Consider the following 14,251-nt stretch of genomic DNA (forward strand, 5'->3'; position numbering starts at 1 on the left):
ATATGAAGAAGGACGTGGCATCAGGATTGGAGGAAGAATCATTAACAACCTGTGATACGCTGACGACACAACTTTGCTTACTGAAAGTGAGGATGACTTGAAGTACTTACTGATGAAGACTGAAGAATACAGTCTGCAGTATGGATTACATCTCAGTATAAAGAAAACAAAAATCCTCACAACTGGACCTATAAGCAACATTACGATAAATGGAGAAAAGATTGAAATTGTCAAAGACTTCACATTGCTTGATTCTACAATCAACGTCATTGGAAGCAGCAGTCAGGACATCAGATGACGTAAAGCACTGGGCAAGTTGGCTGAAAAGGACTTCTTTCAAGTGCTGAAGAGCAAAGACGTCTCCTTGAGGACTAAGGTGTGCCTGACACAAGCCACGGTATTTTCAATCACTTCATATGCATGTGAGAGCTGGACAATGAATAAGGAAGACTGAAGAAAAGTTGATGCTTTTGAGCTGTGGTGTTGGCAAAAATGCTGAAAGTACTGTGGACTGCTAAAAGAACTAACAGGTCTGTCCTGAAGGAAGTGCAGCCAGAACACTCCTTGGAGATGAGAATGGCCAGACTTCGTTTCACATACTTTGGTCATGTTGTCGGAAGGGCCCATTCCCTGGAGAAGGATGTCATGCTTGGTAAGGTGGAGGGTTGACGAAAGAGGGGAAGGCCCTCAATGAGAAGGATTGACATGGTGGCAGCGGCTATGGGCTCAAGTGTAGCAAGAATCATGGAGCTGGCTCAGGACCGGGGGGTGTTTTGTTCTGCTGTGCATAGGGTCGCTATGAGTTGGAGACAACTCAATGGTACTTAACAACAACAATAACAACCTAGATAATAATTTGACAAAGTGTTTCCAACTGGCATGATACAGAATTTGCTTTGTTGGATTTTCTCTTTTTCCTTTATTCTGGAAAATGTCATAATAGATAGTTGTATTCATAATTGTCTCTTGTATTTAAAATCTGGTTCCTGGAAATGATTCAAACAAGTCAACTATCAGCTTTGTGGTGACATTTGCAGAAATGCCAATGGCACCTGGCACCTCACATGCACCTGCTTTGTTTGGCAGTAAAAATATTCCTGCCAATATCCACAATGAATTAAGTAGCATTAGAAATTTTTATAACATCTTTGTTTATTTACTACTCCTACATGAATGATCTCCACTTGGCTATCATTTTGTCATAAAGTGGTGGCCTGCATGTTGGTATGATGCTGGGAACTATACCACTACTATTTCAAGTATCATCAGAGTCACTTATGGTAAACAGGTTTCAGCAGAGCTTCCAGACTGAGACAGACGAGGAAGAAAGGCCTGATGATCTACTTCTGAAAATTGGCCAATAAAGTTCCCATGGAGCACAACAGAATATTGTCCAACACAGTGTTGGAAAATAAGGCCCCAGGGTTGGAAGGCACTATACAATAGCCATTACCAATGGACTCAAATATGTCAATGATTATGAAAATGGCACAGGTCCAGGCAATATTCTGTATGTCGTACATGGGTTTGCCACGAATCACAGCCAACTTGATGGGAACTAACACCATCACTCCCATGAATGAAAGAGTGTTTCCCAGGGTATACTGTAACTGCACATTATCGTCAAGAAATTTTATATATGTACCAACTAAATCAAAATTCTATCCAATATTTAGTTTTTCAAATTAAAGGCAAAACATTACCGAGCAAGGTGCAGAACAGCTTCCACTATATTCGAACCATCTTTGGCACTTGTTTCACAGAATAATGCCCCATAGGTCTGGAGAAAAGAAATAGACACAATTAAATGAAGACGTTAGTTGAGTTTCCTGGATTTTTTCCTTTTAAAATCAATAAAATAAAATAAAAATATTTTGTTGTTAAGCATGCTAAGAATAACTAACAGCAGAAAAATTTGATTCAGAGTTTCAATACTTAAAAAACAAATGAACAATAAAAGCTTTGATATTAGTCATTTCAGGAATAATTCCTAGTCAAAGGATTTTTATTTGGCATTAAAAAATAAAACTATGAAACAAAACTTTCATGTTTTATTTAAAAAAGAATAATTTCTAACAGTCATATATATGCTATCAAATGTTCTTCTGTTAAATAATTTGAGATAGATAAAAATGATAGCCTAAGATAATCACTCAAGGATTAAATTTCCACTAAAGGTATGTATACTTGAGGCCAGCAACTAACACACCTTCACCTTCATGCTATCAACATTTCCTAACAGGATCTATCAACCTCCAATGCTGCTGAAACCAAAGACGTTTTCTAACCAACTAATCAGCTGTCACTGAGTCGATTCCAACTCACAGCATCCCTATATGCATCAGACTAGAACTGTGTTTCACAGGGTTTTCAATGGCAGATTTTCCAGAAGATCACCAGGCCTTTCTTCCGAGGTGCTTCTGGGTAGACTCAAACCTTCAACCTTCCAGTTAACAGCTGAGAACATTAACCTTTTGTAGCCCTCCAAAACTCCAGCAGATAAATAGTCAGATAGAACAAAATACTCCTTTCATGGGGCTGACAACAGACAGCAATGATACTAATATCCAATCAGACTGTCACTGTAATAACTTCTTAATTGACCCAAGGTGCATCTGAATCCATGTATAAGTAACACAACTCCTAAAAAGGACAGGTAGCATTCTGACACAATGATATTAACGGAAAAATTAACACTGCTAGAATAACCTGCTGGACAGTAATGAGCTTCACCCACTATACAAATGTATAACAAAAATAATGTTAGACGTTTCCAACTAAGGACAAATATTAGAGAAAAAAGTTGTCTCCCAAGTCCCGTCCACCTAGGTGAGACACTGTACCATCTTTGTCTCTAGGCAGAGTAACCCTCTGGCCTTAAACCGTCCGTTCTTTCCAAAACAGGGCACTCATTCATTTTCTTTAATTGGATTCCAAGACTATAAATGGATATCAAGAAATAGGTGAGATTATGGAGGAAAGTGGTAATTTTGACTCCCTGTTATCAATGACACTCAACAGAGGGAAAAAAAATGTTTTATCTTCATGAGGGGTCTAATCCATGGGGTAACTACCTACACTCATGATAATGTGTGTGTGGGGGGGTGAGGGGTTCAATGGGAGTTCTGCCTGTGTGAGGACAGAAGCCCCATCAAATAGGTAGAGACTGAGTCAAAGGACATCTTAAGAAAAGGTACACAAAAATGAAAGGCACTGACTCCAAAACCAATGAACTCCTAAAATCTTTCCCAATCTGGGCCCACCTTTATATTTTATTTATTTATATTATGATTTGGGTGAAAGTTTACAAAGCAAATTGGTTTTCCATGTAACACTGTAACAGCATTCTTCCCACATCCTCCCTGTACCCACCCCTTCCAGGAAGTCAGTCCTTCCTTCCCACGCTCTCCTGCATGCCTAGCTCTATCCCAGGCAAATGCTGTCTTCTTGATCTCCAATGCTTGACTGTTCTTGTGCATACCCTCCTGGGGTTACTGTTCACCTTATAGGCCTGTCTATCATTTGGCTGAAAGTTGAGTCATGGAGTTAAGCCCCCACCCTTACTCTTACCATGGCCAGCTTTTCTCCGAAGTATCCTGGGACACATTTTTGTCCCTCTGTGGCAGCATCGTCACGAAGATCAGCTTTGTTTCCTACCAACATGATAGGAATACTTTCATGGGTTGCATCCTGGCACACACACACACATAAAAAAAAGATAAAAGGGTGCATACATCAACCCTGAGGATGATACTAAGAACAACAAGAGTAGCTACCATTTTCCAAATGCATGTTGTGCATTCCACATGCTGTATATAAATATCTTAAACTCAAAATAGTCCTAAAAATTTCTATCTTTTTTTTTTCCCATTAAGAAATGAGAAAGCAAATTCAGAGAGGTTAAATAGTTGTCTTGAAGCCAGGCTCCAAACCTGGTTCCCCTCACTCCATAACCCTTTCCACTATATAATGCTTCCTCCTTAGGTTAATAAAGAGCTCTGGTGCCTAAGGCATTTGACTGGTAACCAGAAAGCTGGTGGTTCAAACCCACCAGCCACTCCTTGGAAGGAAAATTTGGCAATCTACTTCCATAGTGATACCGCCTCAGAAACCCAAGGAGGGGTTGCTACGAGTTGAAATAGATTTGATAGCAGCGAGTTTGGTTTGGTGTAGGTTAATGAGAAAGATAGAAGGCATTGAGATTAATCCTGTCTAGGACAAAGGAAACAGGTATTTTCTAAATTCTTATTTCTAGCACACAGGGCACTACAAACCAATACAAATTCAAGACACATAGCCACAGAGTTATATTTGGCTGTGAGGCTCACATTACTTTCTGAAACTTTCACTTCAGACAATGGTGATTACCAGGTAACTCCATTATCCTAGGCATAAAACACATAAGTAATTCTGCAGTCATACTGTGACAAAAAGGAGATTTGAAAGTTCCACGCTCAGTGCTACCTGATTTGCAACAAAAGAAAAACAAGGTGGTGCTAAAATCAATATTATTGCTTATGGAGCGTCAGTTATCAATTATTCAAATAATAAATTCTAAGGAGGAAGCTCCCAAATCAGCATATGTAAATCGTTTGCACTTTGCCAGCACTCATGCAAGATGTGAGTGGCAGATCGAAACTTGGGAGCCTATCCCTCACACCACTGGTCCTCCCACTGGCTCTGGCTCTTCACATTTCTGCTTCAGTTTCCCTACTGTAAAATGAAAGGGTTAATAAGGGCATACCCCACCTCCTCGGGATGTGATCCAATTAAAGATAACCTGACTACCACTGAAAAACAGGCTTCTGGTTCTAAACAAGAGAAGCAGCAGCCCTGACAGGTATCTGGAAATAACTCTTCGCTATCTCTAAAGACGGGAGCTCTGGTAGCATAGTGGCTAAGGCACTTGACTGCTGACCAGAAGGCTGGCGGTTCAAACCCACCAGCCACTCCTCAGAAGGAAGGTTGGGCAATCCTACTTCCGCAGTGATACTGCCTCGGAAACCCAAGGAGGGGTCACTGTGAGTCAGGGCTGACTCGAAGGCACATAACAACAACAACAACAACATCTCTAAAGACAGCAGGTGCTCATCCAATAAGGTGTTATACGGGACCAAGAAATTGGCCTTAAAAGTAATGAAGTTCTATATGTCCTCTTACCTCTTCAAACAATTTTCCTCTGACAGAGGGTACCAAAACAAATCCAAACCAAACCATTTCCAGTCAACTTGACTGCAACCCATGGTGACTCCATGTGTTCCAGAACAGAATTGTGCTCCCTGGGGTCGCCAATTGCTGCAATCCTTTGGGAGCAGATCATCAGGTCTTTTTCCAAAGCACCTCTGGTTAGACTTCCCCTGCACAATCTTTCAGTTAGCAGAGGAGTGCTTAACCATTTGTACCACCCAGGGACTCCCGAAGGAGGGCACCAGAGGGTAGGTAGTAAAAGGAAAGAGGAGAAGAGAATGAAAAGGCCTTCCCCAAAACTAGAAAAAGCCTTCTGTAAAAAAAAGGTTCCACCCATTAATGTGTTACCTGTGTTCTTTGTTGATCTCAGGGTTCAACGGGGCACAATTAGGAAACCATTAATCATATATGCAGTTAAGGAAATCAAGGATGTGAGAGCCTGAATGACTGGTACCTCAAGTCTTGACTTCAATGCTGCTTTCTCAGTGAGGATCCCCTGACTGCACTAGTTAAAACTGCAGCCCCCTGCCACATCCTGAGCCTACTTATTTTGTCCTCTTTCTCTTTTTTTCCCCTAAAATATTTATCAATTTCTATCCTGGTTTTTTTTTTTTTTTCTTTATGGTTATTGTCTGTTTCTCCCTACTAGAATAAAAACTCCATGAGCAAAGGGCTCTCTGCTTCATTAATAGATCTATCCTAAGCACCTAGAACAATAAGTGGATATAACAGGTACTCTACTCAGAAAATATTTCTGAATGTGTAAAATGTTGGAAAGAATCTCACATCCCAAGTCTCTCCATTCAGTCTTTACCCAAATGTTCAATCAGTAAGTTATTCATGACAGGCCAATAAATGGCCATGAAAGCAGAGATCCATAATTTTATTACAAGATGTTATAACTGTCTGCCCTATTCCAATGATCACACGACTAATTAATAGTCATTTGTATAGAAGTCATATAAATTGTCCCCATAGAATTTCCTCAAATTGGTAAGGCTGAGCCATGGGGATGGTTCACCATGTCTATCATTTTCTCCAATGTGAAAGTCACATATCAAGTGGTATCCAATTCTTCCTCCATGATGAATTCAAGCATTCTGCCTTTTCAGACCCTATGACATGATATTAAAAGCTGAAAAGGTTACTTACCATGTGTAGCTGTTTAGCAAGTTTTGGCATGGCAAATGGCTGGTTGTTCTGTGTAAGGATTATTTCAACACTGAGGCTGACCTTGCCCTCTGTGTTTTTTTTGTTGTTTGTTTTGTTTTGTTTTTGAGCAATTATACCATAATCCAAAGACTTAAAAGGAAGATGAAGTCCAAAATTTTCAACAATAAAAAACAAGCTTTGCTATAGATTATTCTCTGGCCTCACTGCTCTACCCCAGGGAGCTTCATCTGTTCCCTTGGGTAGATGCCCCTCTTCTACGCACTAATGGCACACTGTCATTCCTTTCTTAACATCAAAAGCTCCTTTTATTAATCTGTTGCTCATCTTGGAGATTTATAGAAGGAGCTATGAGTATTGAATCAGCAAGTCCCATTCTAGCCCCAATTCTCCCCCTAACCACCAAATAAGCAAGTGCCTTATACTTTCCATGCCTCAGGTTTCTCATGAAAAATAGATGAGAACAACACTACATTTCTTACTTCTTTTGCAGTTATGTTACAGAGATGAATATCATAAATAGAAAATTTTGTGAAATAAAAGTGTTATACAAATGTAAAAACACTTTCACTGTGTTTATAATAATTTAAGCCATGATATTTCAGTAGAAGAAAATGCATAATTATTTAGCATTTTCTACATCTTCTTGTCAATTGTAATCAGTCATGTCTCACATCACTTCTTTAGTCAGAAAGAGAACATTGGTTATGCTTTCTCCAGTATGAAATAGGCCCAACTGCATAATTCAGAGGGTAACTTGAGATCAACCAACCATCTGTTCTGTTTAGCTACTACTGTACTTTAATGCTTATTAAAAATTATAGATAGATACTCACTTGAAAAATTGTATTAGCCACTAGTTTCTTTATTTTTTCAAAAGAGAGAAAAGAACTATAGCTTGAAATTTAGTTTTATGTTGATTAATAACTGTTTGATGCACACTAAATGTAGTTAAAATCATTTCCTACTTATAAAAAACTATTGACTAAGATAGCTATTTTTATTTCAAAACTGGAAAACTGCAACTGTTGGCAAAAATATGAAGAAATTGAGACCCTCTTTCATTGCTGGTGGGAATGTAAAGTGGTGTAACTGCTTTGAAAAACAGGCTGGTGGTTCCTCAAAAAGCTAAACTATGAATTACCACATGCACAACAATTCCACCCCTAGGTGTACACCTAAAATAACTGAAAACAGGGACTCAAACAGATACTTGTACATCAAGATTCACTGTAACATTATTCACAATAGCCAAAAGGTAGAAACAACCCAAATGCCCACCAACAGATGAACAGATAAACAAAGTGCTATATACCTACAATGGAATATTATTGACCAGTGGAAAAGGAATGAAGTTCTGATACATGCTACAATGTGGGTAAACCTTAAAAACAGAACACTAAGTGAAATAATTCATACGCCCAAAGAACATATACTTGTCTATATGATATATTTAGGCAAATTCATAGTGATAGAAATTAGAACAATGGTTACCAGGGGTGAAGAAAATAGGGAATAGGGAGTTCCTGTTTAATGGGCTTCTGTTTGGAGGGATGAAAAAGTTCTGGAAATAGACAGTAGTGACAGTTACACAACATTGTGAATGTACTTAATGCCACTGGATTGTATACTTACAAATGGTTAAAATGGTAAATTTATGTTATGTATATTTCACCACAATAAAAAATTATTTACTATGAAAATAAAAGATGAAATTTCCTTAGATGAAAGGTGCCATTTCATATAACTGAAAGAAAGCACAGATGTTACCACACATGTTTAAAATACCAATCAGGATTTCAATGGTACTCTGGGATGTCTACAAATCCCAAATCACAACCACAGAAACACTGAGAACATAACTCTTACAGAACTTGGACCTAGCACATGCTTATAATCAGGTGGTATTTCACTTTCTATGGGCATAGAAACACCTACACACATCCACCTGCAGAGTCATGGCCACACATCCCACCCTGCTGTTCCTTGTTTGTGAGAGCTACCTTTGTTTTAGATTACCTGCATTTTCACTTGCTTCTAATGGGGTTCTGATTTTATCTGTGAGAAAACCTAGAGATTTTATTCTCGGAAGCTCTCTTTAGTAGTGTCCTTCACTTCCTGGTATCTTGCACAGCTACTGAGGGAGGAGACCAAGACTGCCAAGTGCCGTCGGAAACTCTGTCTCTGACATTCAGGTCTTCCTGATAGATGGGATCAACAGTTTCTAATCAAGTTCACCCAGAAGAAGAGGAGCAATAACATTTTCAAAGATGGTCTATAACTCCTCTGTGTAATTTTCGGTTTCTGTGTTTTGATTTCTTACCTCAATCATATCCACCCATTCTCGCACGTTGAGAAAGCTTTTCTCACACGTAACATCATACAGCAGCAAAACACCATCTGCCCTCCTGAAATAAGACTTGGCAATACTTCTGAATCTGGAAAATGAAAGAGCACATAATAAGCAATGGTTCTAATCAGTCAGACAGCTTGGTGCTCTCTTGTATGCTCACTTTTTTCTCATCTTCTATAACATAATACTATGAAAGAGCCATCTCCAAGGACCAGCATGGCCCAATGGAAATTAACAAGACGAGAATCTGAGCTACTGATTTAGAAAAGCTAATCATTTTCTCTACCACACAATCTCAAGAATGTCTATAAACCCCAAAATATAACCAGGACAAGGCTGGGAACACAATGTCTAAAACTTTCAACCGTAGCAACAAGGTACTAGAGCCCACATGGGGGACACAGAGGAGGTGCAAATTCTAACAAAATTATTTTGGAGAGGTATGGGGGGTAGAAAGGGGCCCCTTGGTGGTGCAAACAGTTAAGCACTCAAATACTAGCCAAGAGGATGGCAGTTCAAAACCATCCAGAGTCACCTTGGAAGATAGGCCTGGTGACCTGCTTTCAAAAGGTCATAGCTCTGAAAATCCTATGGAGCATAGGGTCATCATGAGTCAGAATCAACTTTATGGAAACTAACACCACCACCATGGTAGGCAGAGATTCCTAAGGTGGATAGAAGAAAAACTAGTATTTGTTGAACACCATCACATGCTAGAAACTTTACATACATGGGGTGTGGGAGGGTTTCACTGGGGAAAGAATATATCTCCACATATATGTCTTAATTTTAAAACCAAATGCAACATTTTATAGGTACATTTAAGCTGGATCATGTTAATCACAGATATTTTTTAAACGTTGAAACTCCCAGCATGTGGAGAATAGAAACTCCATTAAAAAAAAAGAAGAAGAAAACCCAAACCCACTGCTATAGAGTTGATTCCAACTCACAGCGACCCTCACTGGGTTTCTAAGGTTGTAAATCTTTAGAAAATAAATTGCCTCATCTTCCTCCCACAGAGCAGCTAATGAGTTTGAAACTGCTGACCTTCTGGTTCGCACCCAAATGTCTCACCCACTATGCCACCAATGTTCCTTTATAAACTCCACAGGGACAGCTATCTCTGTCTGTTCACTGATGAATCTTAGCATTCTGAATGGTGCCTGGTACAAAGATATGTACAATACTTATTTGTAGAACAAATGAATGAAAACTTATGCTTAATGCTTCCAGTCATTGGCCACGAATGCAAAATAATGTACCGCCACGAGATATGAGTCTGCTAATTAGTTTGTGGTTCTGACCTTGAGCCAAGGCAAGCTGACAAGTCTCTTCCAAATGTTTATTGTTCCACCGCTAAGTGGCATCTCACACTGTCCTTGCATTCAAGAGTGTTGCTTCACCTAAATTTTCTTGTTAGGAAAAGGCATTCACTTTTCCCTGAAAAAACATCAGTTCAAATGAAAGCTTAAAAGGTCTTCCTCTCACCATAACTGATGCATAAATGAAGAAGGAAAGCCTGGGATATGGAAAATTTCAAGTACCCTTGAAATTATCATGTTGTTGTTGTTGTCATAGGAACATAAAAAAATCAAATGTCCTAGAAGGCTAGTCTAAGTAACCCTATGCAGAGCCCAAAACACGATGAACATCACTTGCCTCTCCTGACCAGCTGTGTCCCAGAGCTGCAGGACGGTTCGTTCTCCGTCAACAATGAGAGTTTTCATTTGGAAATCAACTCCTGAAAAGGAATACAAGAATGGAGAACAGAACATGAACCATCCATTGGCTTTTACTCTAGGTAAGACAAAAGCTCAGTGAGGTAGAGAAAACCAAACTAACTGCCATTGAGTCAATTCAGACTCATAGTGATCTCTATTGGGTTTCCAAGACAGTAAATCTTTATGGAAGTAGATTGCCCCATCTTCCTTCCACAGAGCACTGATGGGTTTGAACCAGCCTTCTAGTTAGAAGTCAAATGCTGTAAGGACTGACCCACCAGACCTCCTTCAGTGAGGTAAAGAGGACTAAAGATTGCCTTCAAAAAGAGTAACTTCCACAGACTGTAAGTCAGACCACACAGGAGAGCAGACACACCATCTGCAGACTTGCTGATGTGGGTAAGGATTTAATCTATGGACAAATGGGAGTTCAAGTCCTCCCAGGGGCACCTGAGAAGAAAGGCCTGGCAATCTACTTCTGAAAAACCTGTCACTGAAAACTCCATGGAGCACAGTTCTACTCTGACACACATGGGGTCACCGTGAGTTGGGACTGACCCAACAACAGCTTGTGTATGTATATGTATATGTGTTATGCTCTCTAACAACTGAACCCAAACTGAAATGAATGTTTGGTTGCGTTATCTTGAGGGGTGTATCAGAAAACCATATATGTATAAAGAAGCCCATTGTGAAGAGTGTAATCAGTGTGATCTCATATTTCTGGTTATCAAAACAGGAATTCATTAGATGAAACAGAAAAATAAATGATAATTTGCATATCTTCAACCCATCTCACTGAATGTTTCACAAACTGGATACTACCAATCAGGATATTACTTCTTTTCTTATTCTGAGAAGCATTATTCACATAACCTGTTGTGAGGGAGGGCAGGAGAGCATACGTCTGGCTATGATTTTTTTACTACAATGACACACGGGTCACCATATCTATCACATGATCAGTATCAAACGATATTTTATCAGAAAAGTTTTGTCTGACCTGTGTACTACCTCCCCACCAAGCCTGTTTGTTTTCTGCTTGTTGGTTTTGTATATTTCCCTCCATTGGTAAATTCCTTCAGGCTGGGATTTTGTCTTCTTTGTTTCTTAGTGCCTACAATGTACCCAGCTCATAAACTGAGCTCAGAAAATATTTACTGAATAAATGAATCTGTCCTCTCGGGTTCTAAGTTTGGTTTAGTTGCTCTGACTGGTGAAGTGGATACCTCTGTCTTTTGTCAGTCTTCCTTACCTAAAGTTGGGCCTTAGCCAAAACAGAGGAGGACTATTCAATAGATAAAGGCATATGTACATACATGTGTACCTGTGCATGCATACATATATAGACAGATAGATAGTTTTGTAGATTTGTGTATGTAATCCCTAAAAAAAAATAAAAGCAAACTAAACAAGTCATTTTCCAGTGATCAACTGAAATAGAAACCATACCCAGGGTGGCACTTGTATTTCCTCGAAATTCATTCTTGCAAAGTCTCATGAGGAAACTAGATTTCCCCACTGCAGCGTCCCCTGCGAGCACAATCTTGTAAGCCTTCTGGGAGCTAGATTTATGGTTGTCATCCACCATGTCTGTCTAGGGGGAAAAAAAGTCACTGTGGGTGATAAAGGTAGTGCCAGTTTTCTTCCTAGTAAGGAACATGGCCGAGAAAATTAACAAGATGAGTGAATAAAAATGCCTCAGAAACTACCTACCTGTGGTGAAAGGGCTGAAATGGGCTTTCTTAAAGAACTCACGATGCTGCCTTCACTCACAGACCCTTGAGGCTTCCAGTCTAAGATGGAACCATACATCTCTTCATCCCTTATCTCAGGAACCTATTTGAAAAAAAAAAAAAAAAAGTTGAAAACCAAAATACTTCATCTCACATATACCAAAACCAAAAACACCAAAACCACTGCCATCGAGTCAATTCTGACTTATGTGACCCCATATGTTACAAAGCAAAACTGCTCCTATGGATCTCTTGGCTGTAGTCTTTAAGGAAGCAAGTTGCCAGGTATTGGAAGAAATACACTGCACCATTAGGTAGGTTCAAACCACCAACCTTTAGGTTAATAGTCAAGTGCAAACCATTTGCATCACCCAGGAATCCATGTATATCATGAATTAGGAAAGAAGCAAAATATGCAGCTGAATCTACAGCTGACACTGTGACGGAACAGTGTCTATAAATGGCAATCTATAAGAATCTCTTAATCTTCTTAACTCACTGTAGAAAAGAACATTCTATTGACTATGTTTCATCTTTGTAACATTTCAAATGGATTCCCATGACAGATTAAAAAAAAAACCTGTTGTTATCAAGTTGATTCCTGCTCATAGAGACCCTACAGAACAGAAGGTTCTGCCCCATAAGGTTTTAAAGGCTGTAATCTTTATAGAAGCAGACTGTCACATCTTTCTGCTGTGGAGTGGCTGGTGGGTTCGAACTGCCTGCTTTTCACTGACAGTCAAGCACTTAACCACTGTGCCACCAGAGCTTCTCAAAAGTCAGGGTGTTAGAATTTAATCACAGTTGAGACCTAGGACAGCAGTGTGATTTCTGGAGCTTACGTCTGTGTCTGAAGCATCACCCCCAAAGCTCTCCTGCACACACTGTGACCTCTGAAAGCCCTTTGGATGTTTGTATTCCACTTCAGAGTCATACTCGTTGGAATCTCTCAGGGTAGACAAGCCACTGTCAAAGCAGCTCTCAGGCAGGCTGTCGACGTCACAATTCATCCTCTGCATAGGGTCACAGAGGGCCAGAGAGTCACAGTCCTCATCCACAAAGGAAGAGCGGGATGACCTGGAAATAAAGGAGAAGACCAACTAACCTGAGGGCTCACCTCCACAGTAAGCACAGTAAGACAACAGTAAAATCAAGACCTGAATTCTCACTCTTGTCAAGAATCACAATGTGTTCCCTGAGTAATCATCAGGGGAAATAAAATGTTCAAAGCAATATCATCCATTCTATGCAGCAGTCAGTTAAGATAAACGCATTCAAATCAAACATTTAATAAACAACACTATTTCTTAATTAATTGTTTGATTTCCTGATACAAAAAGCAATCAGATGTTAAAGCAATCTCATGTTGCATTAATAAAGATGTATGTAGAACAAGTGAACACTTGTACTTTAATGTGACCAGTCATAATCTGAACAATGTGTTTATCTCTAGATAAAATCTCCACTTAAAAGAGATTCTGAAACAGAGATGGGAGAAACAACTGTGATTATGAGAGACTCAAAACCCTCCTCTCTGTAGAGTGATTTCAATGATTTCTCTCTTCCAAAACTTGAAGAGCTGGCACGTGAAGAAAAAGATTGCTTGCTCTCAGGTTACACAAAACAGAATGAGGGCCAACTGGCAAACTTTTCTGGGAGTCAAATTCCTACTGACCATAGTGAAAAATGGCAGGCACCTAGAAATGTATGATACTAGAATAGTTGGATGTATAAGATCAATTTTCTGCCACTAATGTGTTGACACATAGTTTGGAAAGATTCTCATAAGGAAATTTACACAGGGAGGTGCCTTAGGCTAAGGCTAGAACCCCTAACTTTGCCGGATCTTTCCACTGATGAAACTCTAAGATTATACAAATGAAGAAGAAATTAAGAGCAAACAGAAAAGCTGAAAGAAACTGTGTGCTCATTTCCCTTCCTATCTACTTTTGTTCTTCCATTTGCTTTTCATTAGACTAAGCCCATACTGAATTTACAACAATGGCTATGACTTAACTAAACACCTGTTACATGTTGAAAACTATCCTAGGTACTTTGCATACATGACCTCATTGGAGAGG

General features: G+C 39.4%; 1 protein-coding gene across 1 annotated transcript in view; it reads right to left on the reverse strand.

Moving 5' to 3' along the window:
- RASEF (RAS and EF-hand domain containing) overlaps positions 1–14,251 on the reverse strand; it is a 109,859-nt gene that overhangs the window by 15,705 nt on the left and 79,903 nt on the right. The window contains exons 10-16 of the mRNA XM_007938824.2: positions 13,013–13,247; positions 12,151–12,273; positions 11,887–12,031; positions 10,373–10,454; positions 8,681–8,795; positions 3,571–3,690; positions 1,704–1,780 (exon numbers count right to left, since the gene is read on the reverse strand). Coding sequence (XP_007937015.1) covers positions 1,704–1,780; positions 3,571–3,690; positions 8,681–8,795; positions 10,373–10,454; positions 11,887–12,031; positions 12,151–12,273; positions 13,013–13,247 — 897 coding nt within the window. The remainder of the gene's footprint in view (positions 1–1,703; positions 1,781–3,570; positions 3,691–8,680; positions 8,796–10,372; positions 10,455–11,886; positions 12,032–12,150; positions 12,274–13,012; positions 13,248–14,251) is intronic.

Source organism: Orycteropus afer, unplaced genomic scaffold, assembly GCF_000298275.1.
Source record: "Orycteropus afer afer isolate SDZICR_OR568_19922 unplaced genomic scaffold, OryAfe1.0 scaffold00005, whole genome shotgun sequence".
Lineage (NCBI taxonomy): Eukaryota > Metazoa > Chordata > Mammalia > Tubulidentata > Orycteropodidae > Orycteropus > Orycteropus afer.